Raw genomic sequence first — 25,061 nt, forward strand, 5'->3', positions numbered from 1 at the left:
ATTCCATCTGACGTCATACTTGTGTGACGTAGACCAAAACTGGCGCATTTGTAGTGTCGAACCCCTTGTGATGGTGACGTCAGAAAGCGAAGTTTTCACCAGCATCATTGCTTGTATTACCTCCCTTTATTCCATGTCTCCCTAATAGGGATGCGGTATATTTTTTTAATCCCGTGAGGTGGCGCTAGTGTGAAACAGGGCCTCGAGCAATTGTTACGTAAAGAATTGATCTTAGCGTAACGTTTACACCGTTAAAATGTATCACTTTCTATTGTAAGGTCGTACTGTCTTTATTGTGACGCCATGAGATGGGTAAGAAACATTTGATGTCAAAAAAAAAAAAAAAAAAAATGACGTCATAGCTATGTGAAGCGCTGAGAACTACATACTGTATAGGCTGTACTGCTTACCTTCGCATATAGCGAAGAAAAGTGCAGATATTGACATTAAAGGTCAGTGTTCTTTTATGCAGTGATACATCTTTTAGCAACATTATGTTTAAACATTGTGAAAAAAATTCAGAACAAAAATTAAAGAATCTTATTTGCATTTCTGATAAAGCAATGCATGATTCAGAAATACTGTGCTTGCCATTCAGACAAGGCCTGTCCGTGAGAAACATGTGGCAAGCAGTGTGCTACTCCCTTGCTATTGAGGCCTGATGCGAGTAATGGACGTGTAAGTAAAACGTTTAAATATATTGGCATATATAAATAACCTAGCTATTTCATTGCGGGTAACTTTAAGTTTGAACTTGGTAATAAGCAGTGAATTTATTCATTTATTCATTTATTGAGGCCTGCGTGGCTCAGTTGGTTAGCGCGCTAGAGCAGCCTAACCCTGGAGCCTCTCACCAATGCGGTCGCTGGGAGTTCAAGTCCAGCTCATGCTGGCTTCCTCTCCGGCCGTTCGTGGGAAACTTTCCCAGCAACCTGCGGATGGTCGTGGGTTTCCGCCGGGCACTGCCCGGTTTCATCCCACGATAAAGAAATATTTATTTATTTAACTGGTGTTTTACGCCATACACAAGAATATTTCAATTATACGACGACAACCAGCATTATGGTGGGAGGAAACCGAGCAGAGCCGGGCCGGGGAAACCCACGACCTTCCGCGGGTTGCCAGCAGATCTTCCCTCGTGCGTTGCACCGAATTTAAAACGAAGGAAAAGGTGCATGATAACATACTGTACCCATGCTGGACCCTATTTCGGCCGACCGGTTCACTTCAGACTGCATAATCATATCACTACTGATACAATTTTGCATTCCATAAAGTTACTTCTTGAAAGTTTAAAACCTCCTCACAATGCTTAGTTTTTCGTTCTGGAAGTTGAAATTTTGACACATATGAGATTTAGGCTAACATTTATGAAGTGTTTTAAATTTTAATTGTTATGATTCAAGATTAACCTCCACAATATTTTTACTTAAACCAGAAATGGATTTTGGGAATGAGCTATGACTTTTTCGGAAGGGGGGGGGGGGTGCTCATGCAGTTGGTACCGCTAGGCTTCGTTACCTAACTACACTGTTAAAACTATTGGTCTGACCATGCTTGTTTTGTTTTCCTTTGTTTTTACGATTTCATTCCCTTTTTTCAGTGTGAACCTATGAACATAAGTGCATCTTATTCGATTACACTGGTCATGGGTTTCTCCCGGGCTGTGCCCGATTTCCACCCACCATAATGCTGGCCGTCGTCGTATAAGTAAAATATTCTTGAGTACGGCGTAAAACACCAATCAAATAAAATAAATAAATTCGATTACACGTGTAAGGCAGTCCGTGTTCGTGAAAATTTATTATTAGCAATTGGCTTCACCCAGGAATGGCGGACTACGACCATGTGGTTTCTGTTGTGGGCAGCGTTTACACAAAAACTGACATTCCTCCCAACTGTATGTCCAAATTTCTAGATAATATCGTCGAATGGAAGTTATGTTCGGTTTTGGTAAGGCTGTCACCGTAACAGATGAATAGTATAGTCGCAAAGTACATGTTTTGATATCGAAAACTGGACCCAGAGTGGTCAGATTATGTTAACGCCAGCCCAATATCATTTACAAAGTTTATGTTTTCAGCATATTTTCTGTTTCATTTAAAATGCCTCGTGATGTTTACATTTTACACGTTTTAAAGTTTCATTTATATGTATGGAATTATCTTGCAAACAGATACATCCGGCCCAAAACATTAAAAATAGAACTCCTAGAGAACCACTTGAAGACCAGAGTCACGTTGTTAACATAAGTCATCTTACATTTGCATATGTAAGGCTGTTAACGTGGTTGACACCTCAGCCTCCAGCGCTCATCGCCCATCCCCCTCTTTCATTTGCATACCTGTGGAGAATTGCCTCTTGTGAAAACATTCTTTGTCGTACTGTAATGTACGTCCTTTTGTGAAAGACTAGGGTAATATTTACGTGTAACTTCTTCTTCACCACTTACGTCAATTCATTCATGCTTCCCTGGATGAGGCTGGCCCAATGTCAGTGGGGGGGCCCTTTTCAGATGTAGTCCACATGACAAAGTATGTCTGCCTTAAAGTCGTCACAAAAGCACGTTCTAGCACAACAACTCGAGCAACCTGTTATGGACTTGGCAGGCTGTCTGATGGAACATCGAATCCATAGCGTTTCACATCAGATTACGAAAATCCTTTCAAAAATGTATGAATTGCGAATAATACTTCATACATATATATATAACATAATATAACTCGTATATAACAATAGCACGTGACAGAAACTAGAATGATGAACATCTTATTTATGCTGTTTTTCATTGTATGCAAATTTAACATCTCCCCATGCAATTGTAACCAATGAAAAATCTGTTAAAGAGTGTGACCGTGGCAAAAAAATGACGTCATAATGTACATGAAAATCGGTCCGAAAAAATTACCCTAGCCTTTACAACTCCCTTTCTTTCTTTTTTTTTTTTTTCAGAAGAGTAACAGTCTACAGGACTTAGTGGGACACACCCATACCTGCCTGGGATCGGCCAAACACAGGTGAGGTTTGAACTTTGATACCAGCTGGATGCCGTACGCTCTCACTATATGGTACCAGTATCCTGCAGGTTAAGTCATAGGTGAACACAGTGTTCTATCCACAGTTTCTGGTGTTCAAGACTGCAGACATCAGGGCACTTTACTTGTACGAGGCAGCAACAAGCAAACGGCGAGGTGAAAGATAACATGGGAGGGTATGGAGGATGAACAACACTGGACAATATTCAGTGAATACCACTGGTAATAACCAGAAATTGAAGGATGTAAGACAACAGAACAATGTACACAGCATATATAAATTGTAATAGTCGACACAACATGGTTTCGGCCTTATTTATCCGTGACGCTTATTTAGCCGTGAGTTTTTCTTATTAACTCCATGCAGTAAAACTGCAAATGCTCGGATGTTCGTGGTCTCGAATTATGTTGGTGCCAATTTTTGTTTTTTTTTTGATTGGTGTTTTACGTCGTACTCAAGAATATTTCACTTATACGACAGCGGCCAGCATTATGGTGGGTGGAAACCGGGCACAGCCCGGGGGAAACCCACGACCATCCGCAGGTTGCTGCCAGACCTTCCCACTTTCGGCCGGAGAGGAAGCCAGCATGAGCTGGACTTGAACTCACAGCGACCGCATTGGTGAGAGGCTCCTGGGTCATTACGCTGCGCTAGCGCACTAACCGACTGAGCCACGGAGGCCCCTGTTGGTGCAATTGATGACATGACTACTTCTCGTCAAAACATTCTCATACTTGGGAGGATCTTTACTGTATCCTACAGTCTCATGGAATACAAGTAAAATTGGGGTTTACCTGTTCCTGTTGTACATTTTCTCTGGACTCACCCCGTTTTTCCATGTGCTAAAACTAACCTGAAAATTCACAGTTGTTCTCAGCGTGATGGTCGTCCCTTATATCATCTTACTTCAATTTGACTCAAAACATGCGATCTGGCGATGATACAATGTGCACGAGAAAAGAGAAACAAAATGATAAGGAATTAAATTGCCCTAAATGACTCTAAAATTTCACCCACAAAAGGGGCATTTTTAGGGGCAAATAAATGTCACAAATATTCTTTTTGTTACTGCAACTCCCAATTTTCAGTAGAATATCATCCCTTGTTCCAAGTAAACCTCAAAACACCTTTCTAAAATCAATAGAACTCTCAGAATCAGGAAAAATGGACAAACTAGTCATGATCGAAGTTTGTGGTCATTTAGGATAGTTATTGATTATGCCGGAATATGATGTGGTATGCTTGTGACATTTCAAATTTGACTTCGTGATTGTTTTCAACTGTGACCAAGCTGCTGTATAAGTCTGTGGCTCTGTGGATGAAATTTATGCCTTCTCTTTTAATTTGGACCATTCATTCATGTAACAAGACACATGGGAGAAAGGTGATACAAAATTGTAAGCGAGAGATGTTACAGGTTCTGCGATTCTTTCTTTCTGATTAGCCAATTCTGTGCCTATTTAATTTATTCGTGTAGCTGGAGGAATAAGAGAAATAGGACAGTTTTGCAATTTTGCACGTTTGATTTGCCAGTTCTCAGACTATTATATAATGCTTTTTTATTTATTTATTTATTTGATTGGTGTTTTACGCCGTACTAAAGAATATTTCCCTTATACAACGGCAGCCAGAATTATGGTGGGTGGAAACCCACAACCATCCCCAGGTTGCTGGCAGACCTTCCCACGTACTTCCAGAGAGGAAGCTAATGCTTTTTTTAAATGACAAGTATGTGGGAAAGTCTGTCAGCAACCTGCGGATGGTCGTGAGTTTCCCCCGGGCTCTGCCCGGTTTCCACCCACCATAATGCTGGCCGCCGTCGTATATAAGTGAAATATTCTTGAGTAGGGCGTAAAACACCAATCAAATAAATAAATCAAATTTAAATGTCAGAATGATATTTAACTGACCAATCAGACATGCAGATAAATACATGAATGACTTGACGGAATGTTGTAAATATTTTACACATACAGGATTGAAGGTTTGCTTTTGCTGGAGAAGATTGTCTGTCAGAGTAATACAGAAGTGTTTGTGAAACATGTCCGCAGTTGGATGAACTTGCTTCTGCAAGTCTTGCAGGTAAATATTAGTGTTGGTTGATTTTATTCATTTGAACTCTTTAAAATTTACAAATTTGCTAATCAAGCTCAAAGTAAAAAAAATGCCATAAAAACTCAGCCGTGATGTATTTTTCTTGGACTTAAGACAAAATTTTAATCATGAAGATTGGTGTTTTCTTTTCCTTTATTTTAGCTGAAATTTGGTGTGTAACAACTTGCCTAGAATTTACGTTGACAAGCAATATTTTGTTCAAGCAATATTTTGTTCAAGCAATATTTTGACCTTTTATTACTCATCAGAAGTAACAAGCTCAAAGTGATTTGAAATTTTGACTCAAGTCTTAGATTGCTTTGTGATCTCAAGGTCTGTTTTCATAACTTCGCATTTTAGTCTAACAAAGAAAATCCTCTCATGTTTGCACAGTTTGAGTGTTTTTTATGGTGAACTAAAGGTTAACTTAACTAATAAGTTTCACACAAGCAGTTGTTTTGTGTGTGTGTATATGCTTTCTCGCCATGATATGGCTGAAATATTGCTGATGTGGCGTAAGGCCATAATCATTCATTCTTTGTGGATAGGAAAATTACCCAAATTCCTCAACCTTTTCGTATATGAAAGAGCAACTTTCAGTGCAATTTATGCACATATTGATTTTGGAGATAAAACAACATTTTTTTAATTGGCCAGTTTCAGGGCTTTTACAAAAATTATAAGTTGATCAGTCAACACAGAATAATGGCATCAGAGTATGCTAGAGTAAGCACCTTGCGAACACTACTGAAGAATTACAGTACTGTATGACTTAGCCTTTGATATGGTTGTATTAAGAGAAAATTTGTGAACATAGTTAGGAAATAAAATGTTAAGAAAGTAACTTTATTTTGCACACATCTGGTTACTATGCAATAATGACTGCATTTATCCACAATTAAAACTTAAACAAAAAAGGACCTTGGTACTCCGGCATCTATAGGAATGGCAAGCAGTCAAAGCCTGCAGACATGGTGCACTGATTACCTCCCTTGATGCCTTTTTTTTTACATGTTTTAGGCACACTGCCCTGCAGCTCATCGCCATTTGACTTGTCATGTGGTCAAACTCTTGCTGATAGAAAGTAAAAGTTTACCAGAGCTGGCCAGAGAGGTGTCCACATCATTTCTTTCTCAACTGTTACCACTACTGCTGGGGGCATCGGAGGAGGTAGGATTTGAGGCTGTTATTGGGTTACCCCTACCTAACCACCTACATGTATCTTGGTGACATCAATAAGTTAACTCCACTCATACAATGATTGAAGTAGTCTATACACAGAATTTGTCAGAAGAAATTAATTACTCAACCATGGAAAAGTTCACGAGTTACATGTCAGAGGCTGATGGTTTATGCCTGGTTGATTGGTTCCCTGAACCCATGAAACTGGCCTCATAAACATGAGAAGTGGACAATTCCTGGGTTGTACATTTAACAACAATCAAATCAAATCCAATCAAATAGGGTTAATAAACTTTACCTGTACTGAACTCCCGTAAGAGAAACCTGGAGTGTGTACCAAATACATGTGCTCTTAACAATGGTACTAATGGTTTTGATTAGCACCAGGGTCCATACATGAGTAAATCTGAAAAATCATGGGTTTTTGTGGTTGGACCGGGAAAAGCCATGAAATTAAGTCTTCAGAACCAATATGAACTACTGTGTATTGTATCCTGACTTTTTCTTGGAGAGATTTGTTTTCTGGCATTTTTAAAATTGCTTAATGGACTTGTGTGTACGTTCGAAAGACTAAATGTTCAGCTTATCAGTATTTTTTAATAATAACATGGCTTCAATCTTGTACAATTTTCAAATTGTACTAGCCTGGTAAAATGTAATTTTTTTTGTCCAGAAAAGCCTTATAATTTCAACTCTTTAGTGAGCAGGAACCCTGATTCCAGTATTCAAATTTAGTACATCTGAATAAATTAGTTACAAAACCTTGTAAAATGCATCACTTGTATGTGGTTAGGATAGGTCAAATTTCTTCATACCTGCTGACTGGGCAGTTAGCGTCATTGTGTCCGTCCATCACTCAATCGATCTATCATGGTTTTTGTTCTCCAGTGGGCGCCCTCTTCTATTGGCTGCATTAACACTTGTATCAGACAGTACCCTGGGGCTTGTGGAGTGTTTAAGGTTTGTTCACATTGATCGAAATCTTTCGTTATTTAAGTCTGGTTCTCATAGAACTGACTAACCCTTACCAGTGGTCCCTGCTGACTGTATGAGAACACAGCCACTGGCAATGATGTATCGCCTGTAGTCCAGTGCCAGTCTGTACTGATGAACATACTTACTGGTGAATCAGTGCAATGAGAACACTTATATAATTGTTGCTGGACTTGGAAGACTCAATGTCCAGCCACCAGGTGTAGGAGATCAGGCTTTATGGTATCACTGCGTGTAAATGAATTTGAGAAAACTAAAAAACATTTTTCAAAAACTTCACCCTCGTAATATTTAAAAGTGCATGTAAAAGAATATGTATTTGAATTCCATATTTAATACCATATTCCATATTCAGATAGATAAATCTGAAATAAATGTACTAGTATCTTTTCGTTGCAGAAATTAAATGTTGTATTAAAAAAAAGCTCCATATCTGTATGTATGTTTTCATTTTCAGGGAAAAATTGAAAGCTTCATATTGCTTTACTTGGACAGAGAATATCCTGCGGAGGTAAGATATTTGTTATTAAGGGCAAATTTAGGGATACCTGTACCATTTAGGATTTACTAAAAAAAAAAGCTGAATGTACAGTGTAAGGAGATTGTTATCAGTTCAAAATTGTGATGTGTTTTTGGAGTTCTGAAGTTAGCATAGCACACCTTACAAAGGGACATCACTCTGGTGAAATAAGTTGAAATCCTTGTATTGCCTTCTGCTAGATTTTAGATATCTGGGCCCATATGCTGACTAGACTGCACACTAGTTAATGTTTTGGATCTTGAAATCTTGAAAACATTTTTCCCCAGGAGGCCATAAGATGTTTTGCCCTGTTAGCTGTCTGTGGTGGTAGTGGCAACCTGGGGGTGAAGTACACAGAAGGCTGGGGTAGACAGTGTCATAGAGCCCTGGTCAGTCTGTGGTCAGTGGTAGCCAAGCTATATGCTCATCTGGATCAAGGTGAGTTTTACACCTACCCAGGTAGACATGAGCAGTGAGAGATACATGTACATCTGTTACCTGCAAAGTTTTGAGTGCTAGATATGTGACGTGGACATTTTTTTCTCTCTTGATATGACTGTCCCTTTATTGATTCAGTAAATACATATATAAGTGATAGGTACCTTTTGTGGCAGGCATGTTTAGAAGTTTTGATTGAATTCAGTTTCCTGTGGAGAAAGTGTTAATTTTAAAGAAAAAATTTGATCCAATTCATTATGATACAGACATACCTGAACAGAAAGAGAGTGGCCTCCCTTACATCCGATCCCAGAGTCTGAGCCAATGAGAAGCAGCCAACTGGAGGCCAGATATGAAATGCTGAGTCACTGTCTCTGCTATCCTGTTGAAGTAAGAATGGTTATCCCTCATAGCAACACTATTATTGAAGGACAATCTTCTGGCGGTATTATAAATTGGGGAGTGCTGTCTGAAGTCAGCCACTGATACTTGTGACATAAATAACATGTACAAGGCTAATGGCACTTCATTCCTTGTCTCGAGAGAGAATATTGTGGAACATTGGTGTGAGCGGCGTAATGATTTTCATTTTTCATTATCATTATTTTGACTATCTTTTGTAATAATCTTTCCTTGTTTGACAAATTACAGGGCTCTGCCCAATTTCTTTCCACCATAACACAGGCCACCGTTGTTTTAGTGAAACATTCTTGAGTACAGCGTAAAACCCCAGTGAAATAAATAAACAGATAAATAAATATTTGGCAAAAACTGAAAAAATGAGTTTCAATATCGGGGGGTGGGGGGGGGGGGTGGGGGAAATGGTGCGCTGACAGTGACGCGAAAGTAGCCTAATATAAGTATGGCCACAGTGTGATACTGGCTGGTAACTGTAAGCCATAGAACAGTGTGTTTTACATTATAAATGAAGAAAACGAAATATGTAAAACAATAATTAATTTTCTGTGTTTTTAGTATTGTGCTTTGGGTAGACTTGTACACATGTGACTGGTTACCGACTAATTTAATTGTTTTGCAGAGAGGAGTTGTCAGCCACAGCCAAGATTCCTGTGGAAGACATCTTAACACTGATATGCAGAACGTTGTCTGTTAATAACAAAATGTTGGTAAGTTTTACACTTAATTGGGACCAGTTGCCATAGTATGTATGAAATACTGCCCGGAAAAATCATTTATTCATATCTGATTATCTCATGTCATTCCCAGAGCATTTCTGTCCAATAACAGGGAAAGCAATTAACAAAATGTTAGGGGTGGTATCTCAAAATGTACTTCATGTATTGAGGAGACTTTCAGTTTTAAATGCATATAAAGCATAGTGACAAGAGAGGAGTGTTCCATAGCTGATGATCTGTGTGCATTTTAATTACCGTATATTACCAAATACTTTGTTTATTAAGCTGATGCACAGGTGAGCTCTGTCGTAGTCTTGCTGCAAAGGCTAAGTTTTATGAAAGTGGTTAGTTATCTATATGGAGGAAATGGGAGAGAGCTCAGAGAAAACCTTTATGATTCCACATCCACCTAAAAAAACATCTTGACAAAAACCACAGCTGAACATGAAGATGTTGGATTTGAACTTCTACCCTTATTGGTCAGGACGTGTTGACCAACTAAATCAGCTTGTACAGGAATCCTCTGAAATATTCTTACAAGACAAAAAAGTATTATACATGTACACCATTCCACTTTAATCTTGTGGAAGGAGACTCTGTTGCAATGTAAGGAAAATAATGTTTAAAGTGTTCGTTACCTTTAACAAATAATTTAACTATCAAAGCTGTTTATTATGTCTTGTTTTACTCAGCTATCCAAACGCACAACAGAGCGCCTCATGCTGGGGTACATCATTCCTTCCATTCACAAAGCAGCTCTTCAACTCTTATCAGCTCTCATACTCTGGTAAGCTTAAGTTTAATTTCTTTGTGGTTTTTTTTTTTCCATTACTTTTTAATTTATGATTTTTTCCTGTGGCAAGTTTTCACTTTTAAGGCTCTTTTTAATTTTGCAAGAGTTCTTCAATAAAATTTATATTATGTATGAAGGGCAAAACTTCAAATAGCGTGCTTAGCTTTTGCATTGAAAAAGAATATGTAAGTTCTGTGGAGCCTTTACACAGTATTTATTTATTGGATTGGTGTTTTAAGCCATACTGAAGAATATTTCACTTATACGACGGCGGCCTTGATGGCGTGCTAACCCCCTCAACCACGGAGGCCCCTACACAGTATTTGGATGGGACAGTAATTATGTGTATTGACCTTTATAATGGACATTACAGGATAAAGTAATATCTTTGTAATATTTAGTTATGTATCGTTAGCTGTGTCACCACACATCTTCTACCTGTGCCTGAGGATTAGAATTTCACACCCTGAGTTATAAATTGACACATACTCTACTCAACATGGGGATAACGATTTTGTCCTTACAATATTTGCGAAAGAACTGAGCTGAGAAAAAGCAAGCAAGCCATGTCGACAGCAGATAACACGGGGATGCAGCGTTACAATGCAAAATAATGCCAGTCTGCGCAGTAATTTAGCTGTGCAGGGTTTAAATTTACTGTAATTCTTTAACCTTTTTGCATGTGTGCAAGGTGTGTATTCAAGCATATTCTGAAGACATTGTTCTATGTATATTGATAAAATTATACTTTTTGTGAAGCATTGAAAATGACCAATCAAACCAATGTAATTGTGTCCGGATTATTCAAATTAAGTGTACAAATGTTTCTCTGAAAATTGCTCCTTCGTGTGCGAAATGGTTACAGTAAAGAATGATGTAAGTCTATCCAGTGATTTAGCTGCACAGGGTTTAAATTTCATATACTTCTTGTGGGCATGTCATACAGCTCTGGCAAGTGTATATCAACATTTTAACCTGTCCATGATCAGCCAGTGGCCATCGACAAACACATTATTGACCGATCACTTTGTGGGCAGATGTGTATGAATAAACACAATTACTGTAAGAATCCCATTCATTACCTGAAGCTAATGTGTTGTGTGCTGTGTTACAGGGTATGTGAACAGGAACTCTAAAGTGAAAGTTATGCCTAAAAAAAATTTAAAAGAAAAGTTTTTTGGGGCATAATTTATATCTCTAGCTCTCCCCTCTATTTTTGCAAATTTTCTGTCACTGGTTGAAAGTTTTCGGAAAGGACATCATTGATGAATTTACTGGGAATGCTTGACCAGTATAGCACCCCCCAGTACTAGCTCTTCCTCACCCCCTTCCCCTGCAGAATTGTTTTGACTGTATATTAAGTGTTTCAAGTATCCTTTACCAATATTTTGTGTTTTTACAGCACAAAGAAAATCCTGGTGCCATTCTGTGGGTGTATCATCTCCCAGCTCACACAGACTCTCAGCTGGACACATGTTAACTGTTACACCGTGGGCATGGACAAACCATACAGGTACTGATGTCAGCATACCGTGCCATGTTAGGCTTACTATTTTCAGTTTGTGTTTGTTTATTATTTGTTTATTTATGGGTGTGGGGATTTGTATTTAATTCTTCAATTCACCATGTGACTGAAACTTTGCAGATGTGGCATTAAAAAATAATCATTTATTTATTCATTTCAAAGTCTTAATTCCTTTAAAATTTTGAAGATAACAGTACATGGGAAGGTCTGCCAGCAAACTGCAGATGGCCGTGGGTTTCCACCGGGTTCTGCTCAGTTTCCTCCCACCATAATGCTAGCTGCCGTTGTATAAGTGAAATATTCTTGAGTACGGCGTAAAACACCACTCAGATAAATTAAAGGTCACAATCATTTGTACATGCACAGCAAGATACTTTTGTTGACTCTATTTTGATATGTTAAGCAACGTTCTAAAACTTTCATCTTTCACATGGAGTTATTCATTTTTCAAGTTTTTTTTTTTACTAAGTTTGAGTAATTTCTTATCAGAGCATTGGTGCCATTCTTTGACCTTTATTTTCTTCTGAGAGTGCATTTTTACACACCAAACTTCAGGTGAAATATAAGTCCAGTAGAAACTTCAGTTTACATTTAGTATTCAAATTTATGCTTTGTAGTTAATTGTAGTCTTGATGTGTTAATAACTATCCCCAATATTTGTGGAATATTTGTGGTGTATAATCTCTGTTATATCCAAGGTATTTATTAAAATTCAGTAAAATTAAAACATGCATTAAGTTTATGCATGGATTCACTTTTGTATGGAAATGTGTGAAGAAAAAAAATATCAGTAAGTTATTACGTGAAAACTTGAGCAAAGACTACATGTAAACATCAAACAGACTGAATGATACATTGATTTAACTGATTTCAGTCACCTGCGGGAAACTGTGTATGCCGTGACTTGTGATTTGTTAAAAACTCTGGGAGGTTGCTGTGACCTGGGGTTGTTGGGGTCAGAGTTCATTCAGGAGCTGTTGTCAGACATCAGAGCTGAGGAAATAGAACTGAAGGTATGGTTGAGTTGTCACATTCATGTAGACTGAAATTGGAATTGAACTCTTGACAGTGATGACAAAATGGAAACATAAGTAAGGCCTGGACTTGAACTCACAGCAACCGCATTGGTGAGAGACTCCTGGGTCATTACACTGCACTAGCGTGCTAACCAACTGAGCCACGGAGGCCACCATAAAATGTTACTTTTGTAGTAATGAAATATACATTTTTCTTGTTAGATATCACCCTGCCTTATAAACAAACTTCAAAACACCTTTTTGTGATTAACAGAACTCTCAGAATCTGGCAAAATGAGGAACTTTGTTATAAACAAAGTTTTAGGTCATTCACATGTATAACATTTTAATCCTGTTCAATTGGCAGTGGTGGAATACTGTTAAATATCAGGGAACACCTGTCCATGTATATAAATACGAGGCTATGTACAACGTACTGCACTGATTTAATGACCTTGTTGGGGCCTCAGTGGCTCAGTTGGTTAGTGCGCTAGGGCAGCGTAATGACCCAGGAGTCTCTCACCAATGCGGTCGCTATGAGTTCAAGTCCAGCTCATGCTGGCTTCCTCTCCGGTCATACGTGGGAAGGTCTGGCAGCAACCTGCGGATGGTTGTGGGTTTCCAAGAGCCCAGTTTCCACCCACTACAATGCTGGCCGCCGTCATATAAGTGAAATATTCTTGAGTACGGCGTAAAACAACAATCAAATAAATAAATAAATCAAATGACCTTGTTAACTTCACTTGCTAACAAGAGTATGAGGAGATCAAAAATCGTTATGATTGAAGGCAGTGTTTAATAAAGCATTTGGTGCTACTCTATTAGTATTCAAAAAGCATTGGATGAATAATCTTGAATTCCAGCACAACGCAATGACCTACAGGCCTCTCACCAAAGCAGTTGCTGTGAGCTCAAGCCCAGCTCTGGCTTCCTCTCTGGTTGTACGTGGGAAGGTTTGTCAGCAACCTGCGGATGGTCGTGAGTTTCCCCCGGGTTGTGCAAGGTTTCCTCCCTCCGTAATTCCGGCCATCGTCATATAAGTAAATGTAGCTGGAAAAAAAAAAATGGAAAAATGTTCTAATTTCTAGAGAACCGCAGGGTTCATATAGGGCCTTGAAAACCTTGAAAAACCTGGAATTTAAAAGTAACTTTTCCAGACCTTGAAAAACGTGGAAAAATAGAGGTTTCTCTAGTTTGGCCTGGAAAAGCCTTTAAAATCTAATTCTTTTGTAGTTCTGCCTTGGCCAAACCTTGGCCAAACCTTGGCCACAGTAATGTGCTGACATTCTCAACATGAGAAATTTGTCTTTCATCAAATTTTAAGTTGATTACTTCAAAGTTTAACCATGTCAACTATTCATTTATTTATTTATTTATTTGATTGGTGTTTTACGCCGTACTCAAGAATATTTCACTTATACGACGGCGGCCAGCATTATGGTGGGAGGAAACCAGGCAGAGCCCAGAAAAAACCACGACCATCCACTGGTTGCTGTCAGACATTCCCACTTATGGTCTGACAGGAAGCCAGCATGAGCTGGACTTGAACTCACAGCGACCGATCAACTGTTCAAGTTCTTTTCACATTGCTCTGAACATGTGTAAGAGTAGAATATTTATTCCATGTAGCCTGGAAAATGTTAATGTTGTGCTTGGAAAAAGTTTTGAAAAACCTTGGAATTACCAAACCATTGGAATTACCAAACCATTGGAATTACCAAACCATTGGGTCTATTTCTCATTAGGACAGTACATGTAGACATTTACATAAGGTCATACTATCTGTTTGAATCTTTTTTTTTTTAAATATTAAGTTATGTTTGGAATTGATTAATTTGCTAATGTTCAGTTTTTCTATTTCGTCATAGATAAACAGTTCAAAACTGAATAAGAATAACAGTTCAGACGGCCCATCTTCTTCCAAGAAAAGGAAGAAAAGTGGGGGTTATCAGGAGATAAGTCGGGGCCAAGGACTGGCTAAAAAGATCAACAAAACAGCCAATCACAGCACTTGTTCCATGGCTCTGGAAGGTAAAACTAAAATGCATGAATATTATTTCAGTGACAGAAACTACTTTTTTTACACATCTACACAGCAGAAATGAAAGCATTATAATCAATTTACAGGGTATACTTGTCTATAATATTTCAAACGCCTTGTGGAATCATACTGAAGCCAAGTTTAATACATTTTAAAATCCCCCAGGAAATTGTTACATCAAATTCTGCTGATGTATAGCCACACATGCTGTTGCTGTCAATCCAGCAAAATTTCTTTACGTGACTTTATTTATAACATATTCATCATCCCATCAGGAATATGTTCTCTCAGCTGGCCAGCTAGTATCAAGTTTTAAGTCTGTTAAGTTAAGCGAGATGCAGTGTGAAAAAGACTCAGCCTGTTTATCCGGACTTACCCTGATTCCTCAAACTTTTGCCATATGAAAGATCAGCTTTTAGGGCAATTTATGCACATATTTGATTTGGGAGACAAAACTACATTGGTTGGATTGTCCATTTTGCAGGACTTTACAAAAAGTATAATTTTATCGATCTCCACATAATAATACCTTCAGAATATGCTTGCAGACATGCAAAAAGGTTGAAGAATACCACACCTTGCACACAAGCAATATTTGGGTCATATCATGGTGATCAGAAAAGGATAAATGTCATAAAACCAGACAAACTGAAATAAAAAAATTATGCAAATGGTGCATAAAATATACCCTAAAGTAACGGCCAATTACATGCACTTATACAAAAACAGCGCATGCAGCTACGAAATTCTCTGACTTCGTTAAAACTTACGTAAGGATTTTTATGTCATAGGAGAATTTTTGTTTTTCCTTCAAGATGTTTGCTGTGTAAGACGTGTAATGCTGTGAATGTTGTTGTTGTTGTTGCAGCACTGAGGTGGCTCTTACATACAAATGGCAGTACAGTGATGACAAAGACAATGAAAGTAAGTTTTACCGTTCTACATAAATATCGGGTTTAACTTTTGGTTTGATTAATTTCCTTTATAAAGCTAAGGTAATTCATTTATCGGAAAATTGGAAGAAGAAATGTGATATGTTTTTTTCTGCGTTACATGCTACAAGAGAACATTTTGAATTTTGCCTTATCAAAGTCAATGACGGAGATGATGGAAGACAGTCATAATAAAGCACTTTGCAAATCCGTGGTATGTAACATAGCGCAATGACCTAAGAAACTTTCACCAATACAGTTGCGTGAGCTCAAGTCCAGGTCTTGGTGGATTCCTCTCGAGTAGTATGTGGGATGGTCTGCCAGCAACATGCGGATGGTGGTGGGGTTCACTGGAGCCCAAATTCCTTCCGGCATAGTTCTGGATGCGGGTCATAGATGTGAAATGTTCTTAAATAAACATCCTAAAACATGAATTAGATAAATAAATTCAAATACTACAACTTGATTTGAACAGGCAACCGTTTATATCAGCAAGCCAGTGATTTAATCATTCTTCTGTGTTTGTTTTCAGGAGATAATCATTCTTCTGTGCGTGTTTTCAGGAGAATATCATTCTTCTGTGTGTGTTTTCAGGAGAATATCATTCCTGTGTGTGTGTTTTCAGGAGATAATCATTCTTCTGTGCGTTGTTTTCAGGAGAATATCATTCTTCTGTGTGTGTTTTCAGGAGAATATCATTCTTCTGTGTGTGTTTTCAGGAGATAATCATTCTTCTGTGTGTGTTTTCAGGAGAATATCATTCCTCTGTGTGTGTTTTCAGTTGATAATCATTCCTCTGTGTGTGTTTTCAGGAGAATATCATTCCTCTGTGTGTGTTTTCAGGAGATAATCATTCCTCTATGTGTGTTTTCAGGAGATAATCATTCCTCTGTGTGTGTTTTCAGGAGATAATCATTTTTCTGTGTGTGTTTTCAGGAGATAATCATTTTTCTGTGTGTGTTTTCAGGAGATAATCATTTTTCTGTGTGTGTTTTCAGGAGATAATCATTCTTCTGTGTGTGTTTTTGGGAGGTAATCATTCTTCTTTGTGTGTTTTCAGGAGATAATCATTCTTCTGTGTGTGTTTCAGGATATAATTTTTCTTGTGTGTGTGTTTTCAGGAGAATATCATTCCTCTGTGTGTGTTTTCAGGAGATAATCATTCTTCTGTGTGTGTTTTCAGGAGAATATCATTCTTCTATGTGTGTTTTCAGGAGAATATCATTCTTCTGTGTGTGTTTTCAGGAGATAGTGCATTGCCTCATGGAGGTAAGCAACCGCATGCAGCAGTGTGCTGACTCCCCTGCCCTCCCGTACGCTCACCCAGCCTGCCGAGTGGGAATATATCGGGCAGTGTTAGCCTTAGTACTAGTGCCACACCCTACTGTTCCACCCCCGGTACACCTGGCTTTCAGACTCCTACAGGGGGGGCTTCAGACCCAGACTTGCAGGTAATGTTAATACACTATGTAACAAAAAGTTGATGTGTTATGTAAATCAGCCACAGCCACGCATGTTATATTAATGAGATGTTTATGTTCGTGAGATTAACAAAGACTTTAAAAATTTTACTTGCTGCTGCACTGAGAGGTTAGAGCAAGGAGACTTGACTGGTTGGCCTGGTGTCAGTATAATGTGACTGGGTGAGGTGTCATGTCTGGTGTCTTTGATGTGATAATTCAGTAGCGGCAGCACTTTAACAGCATGGACTCGCCCTGCCACAAAAAGACACAGTATATGTACACACTCATAATGACTCGTCGTTGTCGTATGACTGAAAAATTGTTAAGGACAATGTTAAAACCCAAGCATTCGTTCGTTTATTCTTCAGCAGATTGGCGTAGGGCATGTCGTGTGGGGGACTCCGATGTTGCACATAATGATATTTTCTGCTTGACAGATGCAATGTAGCGTACGTTACACCGACAGTTCACATTGTTGATGTAAAGCTCATTCCACACGCTCATCATGCCGTAACTGTCTCAAGCCAGCAATTCACCATGTTCTACTTTGCAACATGCTATAATTCTGTAACATCTATATTTAGATGACCACTGAGACATCTTATGAAGAAAACAATATGTAAACAAGTTTTAGTTTAGTTGTGATGTAATCAAACGTATGGGAACTGACAGACAAGTTTGGATGCAAATTTCAAAAATGCACCCCAACCAGTTTTACGTGCATGTCATGCAAAATGCCTGCACAATATATTGGGCAGGTGTGTTTTGATAGTTATTATGGCATTCAAATTTATACACTCATATTTTCAAGAACTTGAATCTGTTGTTAAATATGTAAACACAGTAAATCACCGTTGTCTTCGTGGAATTTGTTTGCTGGTCATTGCCCAGCTAAGAGAATGGTAATAACTTTGAGTTATTAATGTTAATGTTTGAGAATTAATTAATGAGTAAACCACATGTGCTGTAATTTCACATAATTTTTCTCCACTTTAGTATAGCACGGTGCTTAGTTGATGAAAATTCCATGAAGTTATAAGTAATTTTAATACTGTAAGTGAAATATGTAACTTACAGCAACTGCAACCTAAAAGAAATTTATTTACATTCCTGATTAAGAACTGACCAATTGTGCTGTGTCACCGTTGTTGTTGAAGGTGTCATCGTGCTGTAGAGAAGCTGTGAACATTGTAGAGGTTATTGTGCATCCCAGAGCACCATGTCTCCAGCCAGTGGTCAAGATGACTGACCCTCCCATCCTGATTGGGCAGAGTACAATGATGAGAGGTGGGACGAATGTGGAATCTAACAATATGACGTGCGAACATGATGGTGAAACGTATTATGATATTCCAGGTACACATGGTGGAAATCCATGGAGGAAGCTGGGAGCTTTCAACCCTCTTGATGACTACATTAGAAGTCCTCACCACAAAGATGTATCGCATGAAACAGTCGAAATTTCTGCGAGAACTGTTAAGCGGAGTGAGGAAACATTTACAAGCAGTCAAATGCAATTACAAGCCAAGGCTTCAACATCAAGCCTTGAAAGCCATCTTGATAACTTTCTTGCTACTAACTGTGACCTGCCAGCCAATCAAATGGTTTGTAACATTGATTTTGAAAGAACTAATATGATTGATCAGAAGAAAGTTGAGGTTGTGTCATCTTCTGTTGCTATGGTAGCAAAAAACCCTTTGGATTTGTTGGAGGTCCAAAAAACTTGTACAGTTGATGAAGAAGTGGAGGAAGCGGGTGATGTTGTTCCTGTGAGTTTAGAAGGGAACGCAGTCTCTAAAACTGATACAGAATGCAAAGTCATCTATCCAGATGTCCAACAAAAGTCTCTATTGGCAGATACAAGTGATTTGAAAGAGGTAATTGAGATATGTGCCGGTGATATGTGCACATGAAACACAAGGAAAAGCTACCCAGAAGATGTTATCACACCTGTGAATGAAGTGGAAAAAATTGTTAGGAAATTTTGCTTCAAGATTTAATTTGCCACAATTTTAATTTAATGTTCCTTCAAGAATTAATTCACACGCCAGAGCTAAGTTTAATCACCACCAAAACCAGGGAAGCTTTTTGTTGTAGGTGTCATTGTATTTGCTGTTTTTATTTCTCTTTTTTTCTGTGAACAAGGGTTTTAAATTTACTACCAGTGCAAACTTTGGCTAAAAATTTGCTTCTTTTTAGACTCACGTGACTGCAAGTTAAAATATTTGAATGGAATGGACTGTGAATTAATTTCATTTGTCATTTTAAGATATGGTTGAGTTTCTTCATGTAAGTGAAATTTAGTGAATTATCTGCTAGCCCTTTGACTTTCTCAACGAATGAATATGTTCTGTTTCTTTCAGAATGAAGATCTCGAAGATATGCTGTCCAGTTTTGTTGACGCGAGCCCCGACAGAGACTCTGAAAATAATTAAATTGACTTTATACTTGTATTAAAGTAATCATATAAACCTATGTGCATTGTTCATATATTTATTTATTTACTTCATTTGTGTGTTACGCCGTACTCAAGAATATTTGACTTATACGACCTCGGCCAGCATTATGGTGGGAGGAAGCCAGACAGAGCATTGTTCTTATAGTTATTGAATCTAAGATAATTAGGGGTAGATGCCATGAGGCCATTTTTCACTTCAACTTTAACAGTACTTAAAATGATAAATAATTTTTGCCTCAAATGAAATGTAACAGAAAACTTTATAAGGCTCAGTAAGGTTACATGAGCATCCGTGGCCGATGGTGTAGTCTGCTAGTGCAGCAGAATGACCCAGGAGCATCTCACAAATGTGGTCGATATGAGCTCAAGTCGAGCTCATGCTGGCTTCCTCTCCAGTAATACGTGGGAAGATGAAGATGGCAGCAATGTGCAGATGGTTGTGAGATTCCCCCGGGCACTGCTCTTGTTCAGTCAGTGGTACTCCGGATATCTCAACACGTAAAAGTGAACCTCATCGTGTAAGTCAAACAGTCTTGAGTATGGCGTTAATAAGGAGTCAAATGAATAAATGAATCGTACTGTACAGATCTGTATATCGGTATACGTCCTCCGGTATCAAATTGGTAATAAAGCATACAGAGCATTTTTTGTCGCTTCAAGCGTGAATCTGCCGAAAATTCAATTTCCACTAAATGCTACGAACAATCCATAACCGGGGAGTTGGTCGAGTGGTTAAAGACACTTGTGTTTCAGTCGTAAGGGTCACACGAGGTACGGGTTCAATCCCTGCCTTGGACAAGGTTTTTGTACATTCTCCAGCTGTCACTGTTTCTTGGGCCTTGGTGTTATTAAGCGGTCAGCGACGCTGATACGAGATCCAGTGAACAGTCTAGCGTTCGTTGAAAACCAATTGTCTTCCACCAGTGTGGTGTGCATATCTGCATCATAAGTGGGGAAGTTTATCAGCATCTTGTCAGCGATCGGTGCATGTGGCGTGTAATATAATGACAGATTACAGCAAGTGCTGTGACATATTCACATGACGACATGCCAGCCAAGGTCTCTCACTGGCTCTGGAAACTTAAAACATTGTTCACCCCCCAACCGATCGGACTATACAATGATGTAGGCTAACGGGCTCGAATCCAGCTTTCGCAGGTTTGGCTTTGCTTTTGGAAAGTTTGTTAGGTACGTAACAAAAAACGACGGTATATTCCGTACATTCCGATTGGCCATCACTTATAAACTTGTCGCACAAGTGTTTTTTTATTATTATTATTATTATTATGGTTGTTAAGCAATTATAGGTTCTTAAACACCTTCGGCATTTTTTTTTTTCAAATTTATACTAAAAGTCAAGATTTTATCTTTGAACAGAATCCCCATTAAATGACGACACGCACGTCAATTCTATAGTTAATCTCCAAAGAAGACGTAAAACATTTTTATTTATTTATTTTTTTTTGCCAGTAGATGTTTACTACGTCACATTTAAAGATAAGCCGTTCCTTTCTCTATGGTCGAGAGAACACTGTTTTCACAGAGTGCAACTATCAGAAAAAAGCGCCTAGAGCTAGACAGATAATTAAGGTTACCGGCAAACTTCAAAGTCGTTTTAACGCCTCACTGCAAAGGTAGTAACTTGAGATTTACTTACTTTAGGACTTTATCCATCTATTTTTAAGCAAACATGACAGATGAGGACAAGTTCAACATTTAAAACGATTATTTAACATAACGTCAAACGCCACTGCAGAAAGAACCATTTTCTTTTTCTCAGTAGGCAAAGAATATCTTGTAAAGAATGATCAAAAATACAAAGTTGTATTCCCTGATAAATAAATCTATACTATGGCGTCTGTATTAATTAATTCTGGGTTTCCTGCCACCATAAGGGGTCTCCGTGGCGCAGTTGGTTAGCACGCTAGCACAGCGCTATAACCCAGGAGCCTCTCATCAATGCGGTCACTATAAGTTCAAGTCCAGCTCATGCTGGCTTCCTCTCCGGCCGTAAGTCCAGCTCACGCTGGCTTCCTCTCCGGCAGTAAGTGGGAAGGTCTGTCAGCAACCTGCGGATGGTCGTGGGTTTCCCCCGGGCTGTGCCCGGTTTCCACCCACCATAATGCTGGCCGCGTCGTATAAGTGAAATATTCTTTAGTACGGCGTAAAACACCAATCAAATAAATAAATCCTGCCACCATAATGTTCGCTGCGGTTGGATAAGTGAAATATATACGACGTTAAGCACGAATCTAATAAATAACAATAGCAACATATCAACTGAGATCATCCTAACAAGGAAAAAAATAAACCAAAAAAAAAAAGAAATAGGACTATACGTTTTATTAGTGTAGCAATAGTTACTCTTCCCGGACTGGTTTAACTGTATTTCTTAAAGGGGCGACAGTTAAGTGGTAACGCTCCACATGTCAGTCTGAACAGAAGAACATGGGCCTATGTATAAACACTCGCACGAAAGCGTTCAATACTGAAAGCTAAAGCTTGCAATAAAACCTTCTAAAAAGACTAAATGTGAGACGTATTAATTTATGAGTATAAAAGGCACAATCTTAGGTAAATCAAGTAACTTACCACCCAAAGAATGTTTAGCTTATAGACCTGTTTGTCTAAACATGAATACAAGACCAGTCAAATAAATAAATAAATTAAACTTACTAGTTGACTGTGTATGTTATAAAACAGCAAATCTGTAGACTTCAAACTGGGTAGTTAGTCTGGTTCCCTGACGTATTCTGCGTATCTTGAATGTGCTGAAGCGATTAGCGGTCGTCAGGTACAGGGAACTGGCCAAAGCGGGCAGTTAGTCACATCCTCAACAGCATACACCATAACGTTGAGTATGACGTCATGGAGCATTAGAGCGTCATTGACGTTGTAATAACGTGCGCTAAAACGTTCGGCGTCGAATCAGACGTTAACGCTTTCGAAACATTTCAACACAACGTCTTGGACGTTGGGAAATACGTATGCAACCACTCGACAGCAAAATGTCTTTTATCCGGAAATTCGTCAGTAAACTTCAAGTAAGGAAACGTTCAAACGCCTCCGTAAGTGAGAGCGAAAACGTGGCCTTGACTCAGGACGTGGATACCTTCCCGGAGGTCTCACCGACAGCATCATGGCCGCCTCCGGGTCGTCAGGCGGGGGTGTCGGCGGCAGCCTGGCCGGAGCCCATTGATGATAGAGTCAATGATGATAACTCTTCCTTCCTTTCCGTCCGAGGGGAACCGGAAGACGGTGAAGTGGAGGGAGGATGTGAGCGCTCTTCCTCCGCGTCGTCTGTTGATAGGAGAATAAGGAAAGATCGGAAAAAGATAAACAAGAAACTGGATAAATACAGGTATAGGCTGGGCCACATTTACGAACGGATACATGTATTTGACTAAATTACCGAGTTATTTTAACCAACTTAGTCCAGGTGGATATACATGGTATCTTTACAGCCCGGAAAGTCTGTATGAATGTGTGAAAAATGTCTAGGAAAAAAGTATAATAATAAAAAAATATAATGCGTCTCATTTTCTGTTTAGTAGTATACTGGAAAGCGTGAGATTGTAAAGAACATAAAGCATCTTAGCAGAGAATTCTTTAAAAAATGAACTAGACGTGTTAAAGGTTTTCTGTTCTAAATTTATATTGCTCTATAAATCATTATGTTGTTTATTTCTTTCTCAGACAATCCTGCTCCGAGAGCGTATTAGATTTTATATTTAGGATTTCTGCCTAATAGAGCAGCCAATGCAGTTGTCCAAAATCAAAGTATAAGAGCAGTAGGTTTAGTTCATATTTAATAGACTGTTTTGCAATTATTTGTGGGGTAAGCACAAAATTAAAAACTTGGCTTAAATTCAAATCTGGTAATAACAGTAATCCTGTGTCCCGGTCATGGTTTCTCTCGTGATGTCAATTATTTGTATATATTTCATGTTGGAAAATAACTATCACTCATTCCCCAATGCACTGGTGTGATTTGCAGACGCGAACGCTGGCGGGTACAGCGTAAAGCCATGGAGCTTCAGCATTTACAGGATGAGATCTCTTCTCTTATGAAGATGCTGACTCAACTGAAAAAGCAGAAAAACTTGCTGGAAGCGGAGAAAAATAACAAACTGAGAGAAATGGTGCTGACATGTAAATTAGGTGAGCTGTTTTAAATGTTGTTTAGAACATGAAAATGGTGCAAAAGGATCAAGCCTAAGAGATGCTTAATACGCCTGCTCCCGAAGCCCTCTTAACGTTAAGAGCACGTAACTACCATGGCGACGTAATGCCTATAGTGCTCGTAGCCATGGTAGTTAAGTGCTCATAACGTTAAGAGGGCTTCGTGCAAGTGGGCACAGACCCCGGGATCACGAAGCAAGCTTAGACTTAAAACAAGATATCTAAATCACTTTAAAATATTTAGTTCTTACGTAACATGGACAAAATATTGCCTGAAGGAATAAATTTTGGGTAAGTTATTGTACAACAAATTGGAGCTAAAATAACGGAAACGAAGATGCCAAATTTAATGACTGAATTTTGACTTAAGTCTGAGATCGTTTCGTGATCCTATCCTAGCATATGATTGGTCCGAGACTCACTGGGCACTGACTTCGGGGGCCGATTCCACAAAGCCGTTTCTAACTTAAAGGGACATAGGCCTTCCGCCGAAACAAATTCAGAATTTTTCAGTTGGTTTAACTAGGTACAAAAATGAGTTGCATTTGGTTCCTAATTAACGCCAAAAAATGTCAATTGAGAGAATTATAACATGCAAATATCATGAGAGAACATGCATATGCAGCGCACGGACAATAGATCGCAAATGTAAAGAATACAATAGACTGAAAGCGAATCATAAGTCTTATAAACCAAATACGATCTTCCTCTCTATTGAAAATGATTTATAAAGTATTCGTAACTCCCAGCGGTCAGCACGGTAGACCTGAAGTTAGCTTACATAGTACATGCAGACCGCATAATTACAACACAATACCGAGTCTGACTTGTCAAGTTCGCTGAACCTCTCCCGTCGTCTAGACAACGAGGGGGGTAACTGATTTAATAAATCAGGTTTTCGAAATACACACGACTGGAGTGAGTTGATGGTCGAAGGGAATACTCGAATAAAACTGAACATTCGATTTTCACTCAAAGGCAGACAAGTGTCAGCAAACATCTGAAAGTCTCAACATTATGTAGATGACGTCTGAAATAACAACCATAATTTTGTCGACGTCGGCTGTATGTCCCTTTTTTTGTCAAAATTTAAAATCTCATCACTATGCTTATTTCTGGGTCCCGTAAGTTGAAATTTTGATAAATTTATTTTAAGATGACATTTATATGGTGGTCTAAATGGCAATTTCATGGTCCCAAGAGTAATCTTTAAAATTGTATTTGAAGTCAGAAATGGCTTTGGGGGATCGGC

The 25,061-nt window shown here is 38.7% G+C and overlaps 2 protein-coding genes across 2 annotated transcripts; both read left to right on the forward strand.

The window, feature by feature from the left end:
* The first annotated feature begins 653 nt into the window (after positions 1-653).
* Positions 654-8,073, forward strand: LOC135479686 (proline-, glutamic acid- and leucine-rich protein 1-like). Its single transcript, XM_064759589.1, has 7 exons — positions 654-678; positions 2,953-3,017; positions 5,013-5,118; positions 6,151-6,300; positions 7,201-7,272; positions 7,763-7,816; positions 8,026-8,073. The coding sequence occupies exons 3-7, from the start codon at positions 5,092-5,094 to the stop codon at positions 8,071-8,073; spliced, it is 351 nt and encodes a 116-aa protein (XP_064615659.1). The 5' UTR covers positions 654-678; positions 2,953-3,017; positions 5,013-5,091.
* A 1,235-nt stretch (positions 8,074-9,308) lies between these two features.
* LOC135479612 (proline-, glutamic acid- and leucine-rich protein 1-like) lies at positions 9,309-19,641 on the forward strand. The gene is made up of 9 exons (XM_064759501.1): positions 9,309-9,390; positions 10,092-10,186; positions 11,595-11,705; positions 12,592-12,730; positions 14,602-14,764; positions 15,643-15,698; positions 16,952-17,157; positions 18,327-19,046; positions 19,533-19,641. The coding sequence occupies exons 1-8, from the start codon at positions 9,385-9,387 to the stop codon at positions 18,352-18,354; spliced, it is 804 nt and encodes a 267-aa protein (XP_064615571.1). The 5' UTR covers positions 9,309-9,384; the 3' UTR covers positions 18,355-19,046; positions 19,533-19,641.
* The last annotated feature ends 5,420 nt before the right edge of the window (positions 19,642-25,061 follow it).

This window comes from Liolophura sinensis, chromosome 12 (genome assembly GCF_032854445.1).
Source record: "Liolophura sinensis isolate JHLJ2023 chromosome 12, CUHK_Ljap_v2, whole genome shotgun sequence".
NCBI lineage: Eukaryota > Metazoa > Mollusca > Polyplacophora > Chitonida > Chitonidae > Liolophura > Liolophura sinensis.